Here is a 21,082-nt window from a genome sequence, read left to right as displayed (position 1 = left end):
AGGATGTTGTAGTATAGCAAGGCGGGTTATAAAACAATGGGAGCAGAATCAGCATTTTTCCCACGAGGTCAATGACCCCTAGTAGTGTAAGTATGCGGGTTCTCACCTAAGCTCATTGACCCCTACTATAGTAGTTGTACAATGCCGATTCGCGGAATTTGCATAAGAGAACAAGCCTAACCTCACAGGCGCCACCATTAGGGACCTAACCACACTTTTACGGCAGTTACCCTTCCCGACGCGGATTTTGCATAAGAGAGCAAGCCTAACCTCATAGTCACCATCTTGAAGGGACCTAACCTCTCTTTTACAGCTAGATGCCCTTCCCGACGCCATCGTGACTAGCAGGGCAATGGGGATACTCACGACGCCATCTTGAGTAGTAGGGCAATGTTGATTCACGTAAGAGAACAAGCCTAACCTCATGCAGGGGCCTAACCTTCTTTTTACAGCTAGATGCCCTTCCCGACGCCATCGTGTGTATTAGGAGAGTGGGGATTCTCGCGACGCCATCTTGAGTAGTAGGGCAATGGGTGATTCGCATAAGAGAGGATGCCTAACCTCAAGGATGGGGCCTAACAACACAGGACCTTAGTTTTACGGTCAGATGCCCTTCCCTACGCTATCCTGAGTAGTAGGTCAAAGGGGATTCACTTAAGAGAGCAAGCCTAACCTCATGGAGGGGCTTAGCCTCACTTTGACGGCTAGATGCCCTTCCCGACGTCATCTTGTTTAGTAGGGCAATGGGGATTCAAGAGAGCACACCTAAACTCATGGAGGGGCCTAACTACACAGGGTCTAGTTTTACGGTCAGACGCCCAACCCGACCCCATTTTGGAGGGGACTAACTAAAGATGACACAGCTTTACTGTCAGATGACCTTCCGTAGCCATTTGGATCCTCCCACCAGAGGTGGCACATATGGCCTATCCTAGTTTTATGGCCATATGCCCTTCCCGACGTCATCTTGGATGGCCAAAATTGCACAGGGTCAATACATACGGACAGATGGCACTCCCGACGACATCTTGGAGGGGCCTAACTACACAGGGCTTAGAGTCTCAGTTTTTCGGTTAGATAACTTTTCCGCATGCCATTTCGGAGGGGCCTAACTATGCAGTCGCTATCTTGGTCCCAGTTTTACGGTTAGATGCCCCACTCGTTGCTATTTTGGAGGGTCTAACTACACAGTCGCTATCTGTGATTTTAAAACAGGTCAGCTTAAGGCTTTATGTGTCCATCCGACGGACTACTTAGTGGTGCACCTGTGTTATCGAGTGGTCTGCTTATGGCTTTACGTCGACATCCGACGGACAAGTAACATTACGTCACAGTCATATCCTTGCGCAGGAGAGCAAGACAAATTACACAGACGCCAGTTTGAAGGGGCTTATTCTGAAAAACACTACTTTGGTGGTGTCTGGCTCAGTTTTACCCTGCTTACCGCTATACATCTCCATCCGCCGGACAAATAACTTGACGTTTCTGCGTGAGTGATTTTGAAAGAGGTCAGCTCATGGCTTTACGTCTCCATCCGGCAGTGACGAACAAGCCTAAACATGCATAACTATGACGATGTGATCGTATGCTTAAGGCTTTACGCCACCATCTGATAGACTGTCTCTGATGGGACTGAACACGTGCCATACTAGAATTATTCTGTTTTATCATGCAGCGATGACGTCGACATGGTTATGCATGTTAAAACTTGTTCGTTGTCAAGGTTACTCACTCTCTAGTAAACTGAAGCCTTTATATATAGTATGAGTGAGAATATTTTCGATAGGTGTAAGGAGGCAAAGGGACTGCAATAAGTAGAATATTTTGAATTTCATGAAATATAATTTTGTATACTTATTTACAAAATTAAGTAAACTACTACCGGTTATACAACAGTATTGGTTATGCTGCCGACAAGATTGCTGTACTCCTTAACAGCTTACTGCGAAGAGGTAGCATGCTTCCTAAATTCTAATGTCCCCTGCAACATTCAAATTAAACAAAACATTTATTGTTTATGAAATTATTTTTATATTATAGTATGTGTGTTATGCTTTACAAATAAGTTAATACAGTTGATACCTTGTTGTTATTCATGTGTTTTGTTCCTTTCTGAATGATTATCAGGTATTGTAATGAAAGGAAAAAGTTCATCCATACACTGACTACAGTTTTCAGTCTTCGGATTAGGTCCACCCCAATCATCCGAACCATTTTTACCTCGATGCTTGTAATGTCATTGACAAGGTCTACATAAAGCTACATCGATTGATATCTTACTGTGGAGAGGTAGGATGTCCTAAAAAGCATCCACGAAAGGAGCAGCGTACTTAGATAAAACATTGGAAAACATTGAATCAGGTGTTTTGGCATCTGATATAAGGTTGTATGTTTATAGAACCTCTTAATAGCCTCACTTACTTGGGTGAGATAAATGTGATGTTGCGTATTAGCATGTGAACAGCATGCACATTCACAGTTTTGTTTGTTATCAAGATGATTGTCTGTAACCTTGTAGTTTATACTTCTTTCTGTTCCATGGGGTACGATGTAAAAGCACACACTAATGTTCTTGATAAAGAGCTATAATTATTATAGTCTTGTAACAATATTCGTTAGCGGATGGTAAGTAACATCACTCATACGAATATTAAGAGAATATGCTGTTGTGTTAGCAGGAATATTCTAAACAAATGTCGACAGGTGACTCTTTTATAGATTCCTCACGATAAGCGCAGTCTATAAATTGAATCAGTGTTTTATTTTTAAATTTTTCAGGTGAAAATAGCGGACGAACTTCTTTCTGATAATACGATGATTGGAATTTACAAAACATGTCATAGAGCAAATCAAATTTATTCCTCTCAAAATTGATGTCCATGTTTTCGTAGGGATACTAATTCCGTTGAGATATAGTCTAATATTTGTTAATTTACAGTGATCAAACTCTGAACTTTTTTATGTTTGAATTTACGATGGGTTTGAAATCCAAAAACAATATACAAAGGCTTTTCAGTGAAATGTGACGTTTTAACAGCCGAGCTATGCTTGTTTGTAGGTGGTAAGACTGGATAATCATGCAGCTCCCAACTTCGAAAACGTATAGGTAATGGTGTATTATTTTATACAATATTGAGCAATAGAAGTTTTTCTCGATCAGATAATGTTACATGTGGAATCCTCCTCAATAGACGATGAAGTTTAATTTTCGAGTCTACTGGTGTTTCTGCTGATTTAAGAGAACTTTGTCACTTCGAACACGGATCAGAATTACCTCTTGTTTTGCGTTGATTATAATACGTGTAAAGCCTTCTGCGAAGCGAAAAATATGTTTCAATGATAACATACCTGTAGAAGTTCCGTCCTTATTAATCATCCAGTTGTCAGTAGCTTTTGGACACCATCCTGCCATTCGTAAAAGATGAAAGAAGGGTAGAGATTCATTGCACTTCTAATACCAACATTCTTCGATCTATCGCTTTCCACATTATTTACTTCATATCACGCTTCAGAAAAGAGGAAAGCTAGACCATGGTTGTTTAGTTGAGATGTGGTTGGTCCACTTCCATATGACTTATCTAGTCATCCTTCAATATAGAGGTAGCTTTCGTGTTGTAGAGTGTATACATCTTGCTGATTAATGATAAAGCGAATTTAATCATTGTTATTGACTCCAAACTAAAAGGTTGATAAGAATGAAGCTCACTTCGTACTACACCTTCATAAGTTTCTACTGTATTCATAATGTCCAGCAATTTTTCCATTTTGTTGTACTAGCGTATAACCTAAATCTTGGGGTATCTGCTTATAGTTATCTGTTAACTCGTTTAGTCTACACAAACATGTAGTATGTCTTCGGAATGTACACCGTGTTTTATAGATATTTCATACTGGTTTAAGATCAAGTTTGTAAGCTACGTAGTTGTACCGATCTAAGTGAATAAGCTGATAATGTTTATTCACAAGCCTAGGAGTGATATTACTAATGTGTTTTAGAGACAAAGGATGATAAAGAACTACTGATGGTTTCTCACGAATAGTATAACCACAGTCCTCTGTAATAATAAAGTCGTGAAAAACGTGTGAATGTTGTTGATTACTATTCAAGTCCGTAATAATATAACAAGTACTGTTCATATGATGATCATCGAAATGTGTTATAGGTTGATCAGACTCGTAACGTACGTTCGGTATGAGCTCTATCCGTAAAAATCCAAGAAATGGTCCGATCGAGTCGGGTTGTGATTTGAGGTCAGTCTTAAATGATGACTCAACAACACATTTATGTGTGATGTTGCATACAGTAATTGAGAACTTGTAATTATTATTACTAGAACTCTCTTCAGTAAACGGTTCAATTAACGTACTTTAAATGAAGCCTTGAGTATCGTCTACTGAATAACTGCCTGATTGTGGCGTTATCACTTACTCATCGTCACAGAACTTGTTTACACCATCATGCACATTCTATATTTTATTGTAGCTTTCAAACGACACAAGTCCAGGATTATGAAGCTGATAACCGAGTTCGATCGGTGGATTAAATTAGACGGTTGTTCCAGGTCCTTCTCCGCGTACAGCGAACTTTCTTTTACCGTTAGTCATCACGTGCACACTGTTGCTCTTTGTCTACTGTCTGGGTTTGATATAAGAACATAAGATATAATCGCCCGCGCTGTGCGTGTACTGAAATTTTGCGCACGGTTTTTATTGTAAACAATGTCTGCACAACTTCCGATATAACGTATGAGCTCGAATGGAGAAGGTAAGTCTCCATAGATATTGAAATGCCATACTTTAGATTTACGTTTTACGTAGGCACGCTATTGAGTTTCAGGTCCGTGACTGTTGTCTACGTTAATTACACCACGCTCACGTTCACGTAGGCGTGCTGGTAGTTGATCGCGCATATACACACCTCGAAAATAATGAATTCGAAGTTGTTTATCAAACGTAAAATCTTTGTGGGTTAGAGCTCGATGTGCAGTGCATTCAGTAGACGTTTTTGGAAATATCTAGACGCCAAACCCCCTTCGTATGGTGCTAGCTCCATGTGAACTCCTTTGCCTCGTAATTAAATTGCCTCCGTATTATTGTTATGACGTTCACACTGTTGCTTCGCTTCTTTTCCTGCCTTAACAGTTCTTGCTACAGCACGAAAACCAAGCAGCAAACACCTTAAAACTGCTAGTCCAGCAAACAGCGCAGGAAGAAATTCTTATCGTTTTGGTACAGGAATAATTCATGCACGATTACAAAACATTGTTCCGCACTTTGGAGAAATTTTCACTCTTGCTGCGCGTGGTGCCTTACTAATAGCTACACGCGGATTGTATTCCCCACGAGTAGCTTTTCGTGCACCCTTTACAACATCTTACCATCCAACAGTTTTAATCTACTCCTTCATTTCGTTTGGATATCGTTGTTTCACCATTCTGTACACGGCTTTACTCGTGAAGAACAAATTATGAACAGACAGTTACTTGTTGTTTCGTTTGGTATATATATTACTATTGTCTACTTTATTATTCAGTTACCTTGAAGATTATCATGCAACAAGGCATACTACTTGTCAGTGACATCGTGCCACAACTCTTACCTAGTTTTAGTTCAACTACAAAAAGAAATCATGGAACGTTGTTTCCTTTTACTATTTGATGTATCGTATCTGGCCAATCGGGATGCGGAAAGACAAATCTTTTACTTACACTCATTACCTCTTTAAATGGCATACGCTTCGAGAATATTTATATTTTGGCCAAGTCACTCTATCAATCGCTATATACTATTCTACAAATTGTAACGCACGATTTGATTAAAGATGGATTGAAATATTTTCAATTTAATTCACACGAGCAAGTACCATCACCGCATGATGTGCTTCCCAATTCTCATATGCTCCTTGACGATATCGCAACAGAACAGAAAAATGTAATTCGTGCATACTTTAGTATGGGGCGACACAAGTGTGTAGATTGCATGTATTTATATCAACCTATTTTCGTGTACCTATGCAGTTGATACGCGGCAACGCAATTATTATTGTGCTTTTTCGGCAAGATGAGCGCAACATGTGGCATGTTTATGATGATCATGATAACACTGATATGACATTTAATGACTTTAAATGTATGTGTGTTTCATGTAGGTCATCACATTGTTATGGCTTTTCAGTTATTGATAAAGAAAGTGATGCTCAGTACGGACGATTTCGCATGGGTTTTGATCATTTTATATGCATTAACACAGAGTTACTGTCACCACTTGATCAAAAACCACCTTCCAGCAAAACTGTGCTCGAAAGAACACTCGACGGAAATTTAAAGAGCTTAAACGTATTCAAGCAGAGACTGATTTATTTTTGTAAACTCTACTAGGTACACCACTGAAAGAAATTTTTAATTCTACTTCATTGCCCCAGTCTACTGCAGGTTTTGTTTCTATGGAAACATCATATGATAAAGGGAAGCATGAACAAGAAAAGCATGAAGAAGAAGATCCTAAACAAGAAAATCATAAAGGAGAAGGGAAGTGGGGTGAGGAAGAGGAGAAGCAGGATAGGGATGAAAGAGAGGATGAGGAAGAACTTAATGATACTTCATTATCTAAGCGTGTTAAGATTTAACTACAGATGTTATTGCTAAAATACCTTCTACTTCATCAAAAGATCTACCTCCTTTGACCGAGGTTATGATCGTGCCAGAGTATCGTAATCTTTTTAAATATCTTCTTTGAAATATCTATGAGGCTCTCTTTGCTCTTTAAATAGAAAAACTCTTTACAGGACAAACTGCCACAACCTACGGTATTCGCTATGAAGGTGACTGTTGCTGGATAGGTAATGCAAATGTTAAGATTAAAGGCAACAGACTCATCGTAAAAGGTGTTACATATAAACCTACTAAAGGACTCTTAGAATTTTTTTTCTGACAAATACCTGACAAGGATATAATTTTATAAGATGATCTTAAAAATATAAAGCAATACGTTTTGCTACTGACGCAACCCGATGTCTTACAAGAGGATAGCAGCTGTAAATGCAAATAAGAGTCACAAATATCGAGCGTTTATTTCTAAGCTGTTTCCGTCACATCAACCGACTACACGTGGTCTTAATGTTATCTACAAAAGTTTTTGCCGTATGTAGAAGTAAGATACTGAAATGTCCCTAACATACTCGTTGAATGATTACAACTTCTAAGAGCTTCGCAAGATGCAGGTCCCACTGGTCACGAATCAGAAATTCTAGAAATAGATATAGAATTTCAACATGCAGGTATTATTCAGTAATGGTGCGTCAAGATAAGGCCTCACCTGGAAATTTAAGCATCGCACACAAGTTACATAAACCAGCACGTCGCACCTACTGTCGCAGATGCGTTATTACACGCGGAAAAGGTGATCTCTGGCAAGCAGACTTAGTAGAAGTGATTCCATGTGCCTCTAGCAATAAGGGGTTTAAGTATCTACTTACTGTCCTCCATGTGTACTATAAATTTGCTTTTGCACAACCTGTGTGCTTTAAGACAGCAGCTCAAGTCAAGGACGCATTTAAACATATTATTGAACAATCGAAACGCTGCCCAAGGCTTCTGCAAACCGATCAAGGTAAAGAGTTTTACAACTGGGGTTTTTCTTCTTACCTCACGTTACTTGACATTCATCACTACTCTACGTACAGCAATCTTAAGATAATTGTTGTAGAACGCTTTAATCGTACACTTCAAACAATGATGTGGCGAGAATTTACAGCTTAAGTTTCATATCGTTGGATTGACCTGCTACCTAGACTCGTGTCTAATTAAAACGATACACCTCATCGCACTGTCGGGACAAAGCCACGTCTTATTAAAGAATACGCCCCGCTTAGATGCTATTCATTTTGTAATTTAAACGGCTGATCCGCGCCGCCATCGCTTTGAAAAAGGTGATTTCGTTTTCATCAGCGAACACAAGTCTATCATTGCAAAATTATACACGCCCAACTGGAGCACAGAAATTTTTCAGATCAGGAGTGTTAAGCTTACTAATCCAGTTACATATTTACTTCGTGATCTCAGAGGACAGCCTATTGAAGGAGGATTCTACATCGAGGAACTACAGAAAACAAAATTTCCTAATCACTATTTAATCGAACGTATTATTCGTCGTTGTGTAAAAACTACCTGTCAAATGGCTTGGTTTAAAATAACAACTTCGATTCATGGATTAATAAATAGGATGTAATTTAAAACTTGAGTTTTTTCTCTAACCTCCACCTCCCTTTCTTCTATGGCTTAGGACATGCTTAAACATGCAAGTCAACATTATTACTACTCGTTAATTTACAACATGCTGTAGGGTAGGAAAAATATTAAAGAATTAAAGCAGCACCAGCAATATGTTTTACAATTCGTATTTATTTCAGAATGTATACATTTTTTCTTGAAGTAAATCTGTCTTGTCCTTTCTTACAAAGGTTATTTTACTGTCATCGCTGTTTAATGCCAATGTCTAGTAACAGTTTTCCTTTTATTGCACCAGCAACGACAAGTGCTGCTATCTTCTCAGCAACTGAAGCATTAGCATAGCTTTACGATACAGAGTTTTACCAGCTACACGTCTTAGTTCAGCAATTTTTTGTCGATAAGCAATGTCATGCTTTTTCCGGAACAATCTAACATATAAATACCAGGATCATCACGTGCCAAGCGGACGTTAAGTCGCGTTACAGGGCCGCAGTGCAGGTAACTAGGAATATGAAGCTCAAAGGGAAGAAAACCAATCACCTTATTGATGAGTCCATGCCCAGCATGCTTCCTCACATTTCTCCCGGTACGTTTCTTCACATTTTTCTGCTACAACTTTTTTTACTCTTTTCGCAGCCATGATAAGTGTTTATAAGCGATGTAAACTCGTTAGTTTTAGGTCTGTGATATATTTTAATGAGTTGACATGTACGACACTGTCTTACTGAAGGTCTCCTAGATAAACTCACTTGTTCATGATGCAAACTACTCCTTTGAAGCTCTGACAATACAGGATCTTGAGTCCACTCACGGGGCACGTTATTCCTGATCTTCTTTACAGCATTCGCAGCTACATTAACAAAAATGCCTTTGGTAATGCATTCAACTCTTCTTCATTAAAAGTGTTTAGTTTCTTTTTGAATCCATAAAACTTTACGATTGCATTTTCTACTGAGTTACATTTAGTATCGGATAGAAATGACAGGTTGTCTTTACTCTACAAAAGTTTCTTTCACAATTACGTCATTTCTACACAGCAATTTACATATGTTTTTCACCTCCCGACATGTACTGCAACACAACCAATCAAAGAGCATGCACACATGTCGTGAAGACTGCTTAATTGTTTCTCCACTATGTTCCTTGTAAAGAGTTTTAAATAATGGACATTCTAAATCATGCATGTCGATAATTTAACACGTTGATGGTTGATACGCAACCATTCCTTCTTTTCACATCCCTTTAAAAAAACGAAAGTTGTTCCTGAAAAATGAGCGTTCATAATCAAAGATAGAATGCGATAAGGTAGTCTTCTTCTTCCCACTCAGACCTAATTTTTTCAATCCATTTTCTTCATGGGGTTGCAAACTGTAAGGTAAAGTTGGGCTAAATACGAAACTGACGAGTTTTGGCGCCCACAATAAAATGCAATCGTACACAACCAACTCTTTGAACACAAATTGGATGCCGTTTACTTTAAAGAGTTGTACATCAAATATTAATGTTCTTGTCATGATGGAATAAAGAGCTCTACTCTCTACCACACTATCTCAGAGACTAAAAGAAAATTCTCACTTACACCATCTATAAAGGCTTAAGTTCACTAGAGAGTGAGTAACCTTGATAACGAACAAGTCTAAACATGCATAACCATGTCGACGTCATCGCTGCATGTTAAAACAGAGTAATTTTAGCATGGCACGTGCTCACTCCCGTCGGAGACAGTCTGTCGGACGGTGACGTAAAGCCATGAGTTGACCTCTTTTGAAATCACTCACGCTGTAACGCCACGTTATTTGACCATCGGATGGAGACGTACAGCCTCAAGCAGAGTAAAAGTGAGCCAGACCCCACCAAAATAGTGTCTGTAGGGATAGGCCCCTTCAAAATGGCGCCCGTGTAGTTAGTCTTGCTCTCGTACGCAAGGTTATATGTGTGACGTCATGTTACTAGTCCGTCGGATGGAGACGTAAAGTAATAACAGACCACTCGATAACACAGGCGCACAACTGAGTAGTCTGTCGGATGGAGACATAAAGCCTTAAGCTGATCACTTTTATAATCACAGATAGCCTCTGTGTAGTCAGACCCCTCCAAAATAGCAACAGAGGGTATCTGATTGTAAAACTGGGCCAAAGATATCGAATGTGTGGTTAGGCCCCTCCGAAATGGTGGGTGGGAAGGATATCTAACCATGAAACTGAGCCTCTAAGCCCTGTGTAGTTAGGACCCTCCAATATGGCGTCGGGAGGGGCATCTGTTCGTAAAACTGTGCCCTCTGTAGTTTGGTCCCATTCAAGATGACGTCGGGAAGGGAATCTGTCAATAAAACTGGGATACGCCGCATGTGCCCCCTCTGGTTTTAGGATCAAAATGGCGACGGACACGTCATATGACAGTAAAACTCTGTCCTGTTTAGTTAAGCACCTCAAAATGGCGTAGGGATGGGCATCTGGCCGTAAAACTAGATCCTGAACAGTTAGGCCCTCCCATGAGTTTAGGCTCGCTCTCTTAAGCGAATCCACATTGCCCAACTACTCAAGATGACGTTACGGGAATATCCATTGCCCTACTACTCAAGATAGCGTCGAGAAGTGCATCTGACCGTAAAACTTGATCCTGTGTATTTTGCCCCATCCATGAGGTTAGGCATGCTCTCTTATGCGAAACCCCCATTGCCCAACTACTCAAGATGGCATTGCGAGGATCCCCATTGCCCTACTACTCAAAGTGAGGCAAGGCCCCTCCAAGATGGCGATTGTTGTCGTCGGGAAGGGCATCTACCCGTAAAAGTGAGGTTAGACCCTCCCAAGATGGCAACTGTGAGGTTAGGCTTGCTCTCTTATGCTCAATCCGCGTCGGGAAGGGCAGCTGGAAGTTAAAGTGAGGTTAGGCCTCTCCACGATTGCTTCTGTGAAGTTAGGCTACCTCTCTTATGCAAAATCCGCGAATCGGCATTGCACAACTACTATTCTAGGGGTCAATAACCACTGGTTAGAACCAGCATAGTTAGACTACTGGGGGTTAATGCCCTACGGGGAAAATACGGATTCAACTCCCATTGTTTTAGAACCCGCCTTGCTATACTACTCGTATCCTATGTACGGGACTGTCTAGGGACCTTGTGTTAAAAAACAAGAGCAATACCAGTCGATAAATACACCAGTCATTTTGGCGTTTGCTGAGCTACCTTATATTAAAACAACCAAACTGAAGTGCACAGGTTTGTACAACATGTACAACATGTACTTTTATACACTCTTCTCAATGGAGAGAACTTCCTACCTCTACTGCACATTATTAAGTTAACTAAAGAGTCTTTGGTTCCCTTCCTTTAAGATTGACTATTATGGTCAATACTTAGCTTCAGGAACCGTTGTCTTCTCTCTTCGCTCTTCTCGCTTGCTTTTTGTTAAGTTGGCATTCGAGCGTCTTCAGCACTTCACGTCTCAACAAACCATCAAAGAAATGCAATTTCACTTGAAAGTTCTCAACCTGTCTTGCGAACCACCTTCTCAATCGACGTTGCTCTCCCCTGTAGTAGGCTGCCTTTACCTTCCCGTACTGAAATTCTTGGGTTAGTCTCAGGCTAACTTCGTTGAATACTATGACTTAGTAGTCTTCCTAAGTTCTCCCCATCGAAGTGACGCAGCTACTCTTCTCAGTAGACTCCCAGGTTTAACTTTGCTTCCTTTTAACTTGCCTGAGTCTCAATGGAGCTAGACTTCCATCCTAGATTTCCGTTGCCAACTAGTTAGACAGACCCTGTCCGTGGTTCCCCAAAACCAACTCCCGTAACTACTTCGGACAACTCCTATGTTTTCTCCCGTGAACTCTTAGGATCAACTCCCTTGACCTCCTTTTGATCGTCTCCCGTAAATTCTTTTGTTCAGATCCCCGAGTTCGCCCTCTACTGTGACCTTATCGGTCATGTACATATTTATTTATTAATTATTTGGCAGTGAAAAACCTTTCTAAAGCTCCCTCGTACTTGTTACAAAAAGTTGCATTAGGTTGCACATGCTTACACAACTTTTGTAACCTGCTAAACACCACTCCGTCTTAACTAAAAGGATACACAGATAGAGAGAGAGGGAAGAAAATCTCAAGCCAGAAAAATCGATAATGATACCGTCACCCGTTTGAAAAATGGCCGAACACGATGTTGCCAGCTCGCGAATCGCATTATTATGATGAGATTTCGAGACATGCATAATATTTAATATGGGAAACCTCGGGATGTGATATGATTTAATTATAGACATCTGCCAAAATTCTAATTCTTTATAATATATTAACGTGTGGAAGAATACGCAATCGTTGCATTATATAATAAGCTAAGCGTCCCTTGTACGCAGCACCCTCATGGAAGACATTGTTGGGGCATTATTTTGATAATTAATTTTAAATAAATGGCCGAACATTTCAGGTTCCGCACATAACCAGACTACTTAAGAATCTGAGTCACACGTTTTCGTGTATTACCGATGTCATACGACACGTGGAACTATTAATCAAAAAAAAGTAGTGGGGACTATCCATTGTCTCTTGTATGGAAGGGGGAAAGTTTATAAAAGGAACCGCGATGATGACAACAGTATCCACTTCACGCGAAGGATCCAAAGTAGAACCACGGTTTGATGGTGTTCTGATCTATTTAGTGTTTCAGACTGTAAATGTACAGTTTATATCTTCGAGAATATTGTAATTGTCTACAAACAATAGTATTTAAAAACAGGTTGAAGTTATGTGATCGCAAGAACGGTATAATTGTAACTTTTTAAGTGATGCAACAAGTATTAATTTCATTATAGTGCAATTAATTGTATTTTTTGTGTTAAAGTGACGCAACAAGTCTTAATCTCATAAAAACTGTTATAAGTGTAGAAGATAACCATTGGATTATGAACGTGCTCAGCGGGAGTAGCAACGGACATGAACCCGTGACCAACGTCAACACCATGGATGCTTAAAAGATGAAGATGAGGGTCTTACCCGGGACCCGAACCTTGGATTGTTACGACATGATGATAAGTACTAAAATGAAATAATTTTTTAATAAATGCGCGGTTATTCATTATGCAGATCACGTAAATTAGGTTAGACATGTAAATTGCATGTATTTTTTTTAATTAGAAAGAGAACTTGTGAGTGGTCTTCATACTCATTTATGTTCATTTCATGGAATTTATAGTCTACTCCATGGGCTTAAATATATATATAATTAACGTAATGCATGTATTTGACGTGATGATAAAATATTAGTTAGTCAGAGTGCTTAGATTAGGTAAATGTAATAGAAAGTGGATTTGTTTTTGGCACTGAGCCAAGCCGTAATTTTGTATAATTTATTTACGTGATATCCAAGCTTATTATCATAATGCATGGTGATTATGCTTGTAAAATGGATTATCGACTGTTAACATTAGGATAGCAAGGCACTCTTATTTTCATGTAATTCGCATGATGATATATTTGTAGATGGCTGTATTAATTATATGCGTAACTTGTGACATGCCTAGACATCGAACAGACGCCTTCCTATTGAGATTAGCGTTTTCCTTTAATGTCGAATAATTTCCCTTTCTGAATATGAGAATATCCTTATGGATATGTTTAAAATCCATATTTGATTTTATTGATTTGATTTTAAAATGTAGGAAAAACCTAGGCTGTATTCTGTAATCGGATGGAATCGAAGCTGGTCATTCTGAGTTGACGGATGTGAATATGAGACAATGAACAGTGGATTGATATTGTATTATATAATTGTGGCAGGACAGTGAATTTATAAGCCAGTGGAGCTTTGGAAATATGATATGAGAATATATAATGAAATAAGATTATTTAACAAATATGTGTTCCAAGGGAAACGATTTGCTTTCACCTTGAGATGTTGAAAGGATATTTCTGCCACACCGAGCCATTATTAGCCGGGCTTTGACGTCCAGAGATTTACGATGAGGGGAGAGTGAAGAAGGTTTGTCCCTTTTAAAGGATTACTGTATGCTGTATTGTTCGAGCTATTCCACTTAGAATGAAGGCCGTGCGACACTGATTATTGTTCAAAGGGTTCTTTGACTTTTTCATGTATGATCTTATAATAATATTTAACTAACTGGAACGCCAGTATTATCATTTATTTGTTGACCATATGATTAATTAAGAAAGGCAGTTTTTTAGTCCCGTTTGTCGATGCTATCTTGGATATCATTGGTTCGAGTTCTGAGGCAACCATGGATTTTTGTTGTCACACTTTTTTTATATACAGCCAATTGCATGTGTATATTGTTATTGATTATTTTTCATATTGTGTACATATTTTCCTTTTTTATACATGCTTTTAGTCGTGTTTCACTCTTTATGTGGATGACAAATCGAGTTTTATTTTCGTAATTTTTGTCATTGGATTCATTGGGATGTGGGTTCGATTTCTGGACCCGACATCAGTCATTTTATTTTGATTAGGATTATATCGACTAGCATTCATTTTATTCTTTGTTTATTTTGTAATATAATTAATTTAGCTAGGTGACCACTTCAAGTTATCTTCAATTTATTTTGTTGTATAAATAATTGCTTCTTCTGATAGTGAAGAAAGTTATTAATGATAACCGTCGCATTTATAAGGATATTTCTGATTTTTTTTTAAATTTGAAAAGTATGTTATACAAATTATGATATAATATTTATCATCATGTCGGGAAGAAGATAGAAGTAAAGGAGAAATACATTTTTTTTGACACTTTACAATTTGTATTTAGTCCGTTGGACATTGCATATTCAACATTGATATACTATAAATATTCAGGATCGACCTTTAATTAATTTGATTTATCAAGGCTCAATAAATAGGTATTTAAATTTTTGTCTGCCTGTCATTTTGCCGAATAACATTGTATCCCAGGTTTCCTTCCGTTCATTTATGCCTTTAAGCTAGTTATGTGTTATTTTCTTTGATCTTCTGCCGCGAACGTACCATGGCCTTGGGAGGTCGGTGGTTTGATTCTTTGGAACGGAAGGGTGCAGTAGACCCTTGCACGGTCGGAAGAGCATTTGCTCACCCATCATTCTGAATTTTTTTGTTCCTTCCTGATGAGGTGGCATTTGACTCTAGACCAAAAAGGTCCCTTTCCATCAGGCGCTTTGGCGTATGGTGCTATATGGCGGTGTCCCGATTTTTTAGGGATTATCATGCAGTCATTTGGTTCTGTCCGGCAAATGGCGTGGGGTGGAAAGGTTGCACTACACCTCCTTAAATAACTTCTTATTTTCTAGAACCTACTACTTGATAATCGACTTCGCCCTGCTCGTGATTCTGTGTTGGCCTTTCCTGATTGGCTGGCCATTTCCCTCACCAAGGAGGGATGACACCACGAGCATGTTCTGGAAGTAACGAGAACAAGGATATCTCCATTGCCTACGTGCGCCTTTAAAGCTCTCAACTCCTGACCTTCGAATGTTTACATACCGGTGATAAGCTGGCACAAACAGCTATGATGGTTCCTAAAATCTCGCCATGCCTTGGCTTCTATCCAAGCGACCAATGAACTGTATTACCTTTTCAGCATTTCGTATATTACTTTTTTTTCTTATTACACTGAAGACTGAACACCGTCATTTCCCTGTTCTTTCATTTCCAAGCAGTTCGACCCTAGTTCGAACCGTTCGCTCTTTTGTCCGCGAATGGCGGAACGCGCCGTATCGGAGATATGACAATATAAAACGAGGAAACATTTAGCCATGAAATCCTTATTGTTCATTCTCAATTAGTACAGCAACCTTTACAGTAAACCTTCAAAGTAGTTCCCGTAGATTGTCCATACTACGTTGCCAACAATACAGCACACATGGAATAACAATCTGTTCACTCAGTTCATGTGATACCCCAATATCGCAGCAAAAAACGTAACCAAGCCTCTTCACATGTTTCGTCACATTAGAATGTGATATTTTCAGTCCCTTCATTGAAATCTTCAGGTTGTTCTCAGATTGGTTTTTGTAAACATGAGTGTATTTTGTAAAACTACAGCATTTGTAACACAGTACTCCATCCCAACAATAAAGTGCAACAACAAAAAGTGCCTAAGTGCTGTTGAGCCACTTCCGCAAGGAAGAATAAATTGATAATAATAATAGATGAATAATGGTAACCTAATATTATCATAATCTATAAGTTTCATCTCCATATTGATTATAATCACAAATATGAAGTTTAGAAGCTTCCACCTAATCAATATATATATTTACACACCATTGTTCTACAGTACCGCTTTTAACCTTGTGAAGGTCATCTTCTGCTGATAATTACAGTATGCAATTCAAACATCACAATAATAATGTCATATGATATGGGAGAAAACATAGTCATTACAATTGTTCTGGTTTAAATCATCGTCTACAATAACCGATATGATGATTAAAATAATTATAACTTAACATTACTATATGTACATGAATGATGTAGTATGTTAAAATACGTTTTTCTTAAATTATAAAGGTGTCATATAGTGTGGATAAAAAACGTTACCAATTTGCAAATGTTTTTCGTCTTATCTTCGTCTACGTTAATCGATATGAGAATTAAAACTTTGCAATATTATTATGTGCACAAGTGTTATATGTTAAATGTACAATATTCTTGAATTATAAAGTGTGCACTGTTCCACATTAAAACTTATGGTTAGATGAATACAACATTTTGAAGTACCTAATATTAAATCAAATAATATTATTACTAATCATTCATTTGTCTAATCAAATGTCTTAAATTACAGGTTAACGAATGTTCGCGACCTCAAATCCGAGGTGTGCTTGGCTCTCTTCCTGCTGTCTTCTTGTCAGCAGGAATCGTAATAAGCTACGTGATGGGTACCTGGGTAACATGGCAAGTGTTGGCTGGTGCATCGGCAGTCATCCCTGCGGCCCTCTTCTTCTTGTTGGTACCACTACCTGAGTCACCAGCCTGGCTGATGGACAGAGGACGTGTTGAAGAAGCTGACAAAGCAATCAAATGGCTCCGTCTCCAGCCTCGTAATCCAACAGACCAGATCCCCAATGAGCAACGTCGGACGTCTGTTTTCACTGTCCTTCCTGATCAAGGTGGACATAAAGAGGGAGAGAAGTCATTTATAGAAGCATGTCTTCGGCGACCAGTAATGTTGCCATTCTGCATGTCACTCTTCTTATTGGCCTTCCAGCAGCTCAGTGGAATTGGTGCCATTGTTGCTTATGCAGTGGATATATTCATATCAGCTGGAATTTCCATTAATGAAAACTTCTGCGCTATCATAGTAGGGATGGTGCGATTTGTGTCGAATATTGCAGCCTTGTTTGTTGTGGATCGTGCGGGAAGGAAGCCGTTGCTTCAAGCCTCAGGGTTGCTAATGGCACTCACCTTGGCTGCTCTTGGGGCATATTTTTACCTCCTGCAGAAAGACCAAGCAGATCAACTCAAATTCTTGCCATTGCTCAGCCTTATACTCCTCATGGTTGGATACTCCATTGGTTACTGCACGCTCCCTTACCTCATGATGGGAGAATTACTCCCTGTGCGCCAGAGAAGTTTCCTCGGCTCGGCTGTTGGGTGTTTTAATATGATTGCTTTGTTTCTGGTAGTAAAATCCTACCCGAATTTAAATGCGGCTCTTGGCAAAGATGGCACATTCTGGTTTTATTCAGCTATGTGTAGTCTCAGCTGTGTGTTTGTAGCCGTAATGCTCCCAGAAACTAAAGGGAAGTCCTTGGAAGAGATCGAAGAATATTTTGAGAGGAAATACAAATAAAAAAATTGACTCATCTAGCAGTATTTAAGACAAACAGTGCATTTGTGAATTAATTAATGGGATAACGCAGTGGCGTGCGGTTGGAAATTTTCTTAACCCAGTTGTGAAGAAGTACAGTGGCTACTTTTAAAAAAATGGGGTGGGCTGCGTCTTCTGGGACACGGCCGCGGGTAATTTTGGTGTGACAAGCTCCAGCTGCTACGAAACAAATAAAACTTGATTTACAATGGAATAAGATAATAAAAATACAATAGGCATTACAATATTTGTACCATTACAAGTACTTAGGTTTGACATAGGGAAGACTTGCGAGTAAGGAGACGAGATGTTCGACTATGTAGTATGTTTCAAGCTGTCGGTGGTGAGTTGGCATGGAATGACATAAGCAGAAGAATAAGCTTGAGTGGCGCTCTTAAAAGGAGGAAGGATCATAATATGAAGATAAAGATAGAATTCAAGAGGACGGAATGGGGCAAATATTCATTTCCAGGAAGAGAAGTGAGGTATTGGAAAAAAATTATCAAGTTAAATGTTCGATAAATTTCCAAGTTCGTTGAAAATATTTTAGAAAAAGCTAGCTAAACAATCTGCCACCTGGACGACCGCCGTAAATGTAGATGATTGATTGATTGATTGATTGATTGATTTATTGATTGTCTGATTGATTGATTGATTGATTGATTGATTGATTGATTGATTGATTGATTGATTGATTGATTGATTGATTGATTGATTGATTGATTGATTGATTGATTGATTGATTGATTGATTGATTGATTGATTGATTGATTGATTGATTGATTGATTGATTGAAGGCAAATATTTTATATGAAATCAACTTTCATCAACATTCTACATCCTCCTGAGACGTTTGGTACTGTCGTTGTACCTCGGTGGTCCTCTCTTGTAGCTCCGAATGCAATGATGACGCAACGACATCGTGAGATTGACTTACCGGCGAACATCGTTGCATAACTTGTGATTAGATGTAGATAAATTAGCGATTCATACACAATTATTTTGTCTTTCGGAGCTCTCTTTATAGGTGTGTAATTTAAGTGGCGGGTGCTGAATTGTTACCAGTAAATGTTAACTTTGTTTTGCCAGGTGGTAGAGCCTGGTCTTTTGAGCTCAACTTGGCGGTTCGATTCCTGCTAGGTATGGTGTGATTCCAAGATGCTGAAATACCCTCCTGCGCACCCGCATTTTATCTGGTGTTTTATTTCTTTCTGGCTCAGACAATTAGTGTAACTTGTGGTGACTTGTATAACATTTGATACACTCTGCGTTTTAAGATTGTATTTTTAATTTCAATTAAATATGTAGTTGGAAGCACCGTGTAAATGTCAAAACTCGGTGTATTTCTATACATCCCCAAAATTGCCCCAGATCACTCGACCCCTCATCCAAAATTACATAAAGTACTCTTCTTACGGGTATGTTACCCCTTAAGATTACGCGAAACTGAAAACAAACAATTTTAATGTCTGCATTCCTCCCAGAACCCCCAAAGGCCTCATGGCTAAAATCATTTTCTCATCCCCCCTCTCCCCAAAAGGACATTTAAAATCTGCCATATTTTGTTCCATAAGAGCCCATTAAATAAATTCATATTTTAAAATGTCAACATTTAACTTTGGGTCACTGGAGGACACGTGAGTCTCGTGTTGGTAGACTTTCTGGTAAGTGGGAGAACTCCCGTGAGACAAAATTTCGACAACACGGCATCTCCGAAAACCGTAAAGGTAGATAGGACGTAAAAAGTAGCATTATTATTATAACTTGGTTTCAGATTATCAGTGTTCACAGTAACCTATTCAAAAATTGTGTTCGTTGTATCAATGATGGTATAGTTTAGTGGCCAAAAGTAACTGGAAGACACTGAATGAGATGTTAATGCCGAGTTGCTCCTCCGCGAACCCTCAAAACGTCAGCAATGCACCCAGTCATCGACTCTACAAGGTGTTAGAATCGTTCTGGATCCACGCTACCCAGAGTTGGTCTTGTGTAGTTGGTGAGGGGTTCATGGAGCTTACACCAGTATCGACAGTATCCCATAAATGGTCGTTTTGATTAAGATCGATCGGATCTGGAGGGCCAATCCATGGTCGTAACTTCACTGTAGTGCCTCTCTAACCACCTGCGTGCCACCACAGAGCGGTGATATGGCGCATTGTCCTTTTAAAACATGGCATCTCCAACAGGGTACCCTAGAGCCAGAAAGGGATGCACATGGTCTGAAAGATAATATCCACATAACGTGCACTTGTCAGCGCTCCTTGCAGCCGGACAATGGGCCCTAATCGCGACCATGAGAACACCCCCCAGACCAGTACTGAGACACCTCCCACCTGGGTACAACCTTGTTGAATGCAAGATCCATAGCTTCATGGGGCATACGCCACACACTTATGCGCACATCAGCTCGATACAACTAGAACCGGGATTCATCGGACCATATCACACGCCCCCACTGTTCCATTGTCCATTGTCGATGTTAGCGGGCCCATGCAAGACGTTGAGCTCTCTTTCGAGGTGTTAGCAAAGGGACGCGAGTTGGTCGTCGGTTGGTGAAGCCTATGCGGTGCATTTGCCTCCTTACAGTCCTGGTAGAAATGGGATCCTGACTCACAACTTTCAAGTGGGCGGAACTGTACTCACAGTAGTCCATCGTGAGCCCAGTAGGGTTCTGCCGAGGCCACGTGATGTCCGTTTGTTAAACGCCTGTGGTCTTCCCGTGCGGCGGTTTACGCGGGTGGAAACATTCTTTCTGAGATATTGAAGATCCACCCTCGACAATGTTAACTTTGGAAACCCGAGTTCACCTGTAATCTCCGCAATACTGTGACCCATGCGCCGTTCGTCGATGATCATCCCACGTTCAAAGTCGATTAACTCGCGACTCGTTGCCATCATCACGACACTGGTGTCAGTGACTGACTGCTCAGCTACGCCGCAGCTAACCGAAACTCTCAGGGGACATGCACGGCACATTTTCTAATGAGACACCCCTTCCCGTGACTTTTGGCCACTCAGTGTATAGTTGTTATCTTGTTTATCTATATATAT

At 39.6% G+C, this 21,082-nt stretch overlaps 1 protein-coding gene across 1 annotated transcript in view; it reads left to right on the top strand.

Moving 5' to 3' along the window:
* Positions 1-18,013, top strand: part of LOC136874576 (facilitated trehalose transporter Tret1-like) — a 27,442-nt gene extending 9,429 nt beyond the window's left edge. The window contains exon 4 of the mRNA XM_068227857.1: positions 17,006-18,013. Coding sequence (XP_068083958.1) covers positions 17,006-18,013 — 1,008 coding nt within the window. The remainder of the gene's footprint in view (positions 1-17,005) is intronic.
* Positions 18,014-21,082: the final 3,069 nt, after the last annotated feature.

This window comes from Anabrus simplex, chromosome 5 (genome assembly GCF_040414725.1).
Source record: "Anabrus simplex isolate iqAnaSimp1 chromosome 5, ASM4041472v1, whole genome shotgun sequence".
Classification (NCBI taxonomy): Eukaryota; Metazoa; Arthropoda; class Insecta; order Orthoptera; family Tettigoniidae; genus Anabrus; species Anabrus simplex.
The sequence above is the reverse complement of the archived record's forward strand: the minus strand, read 5'-3'. Positions and strand labels throughout refer to the sequence as shown.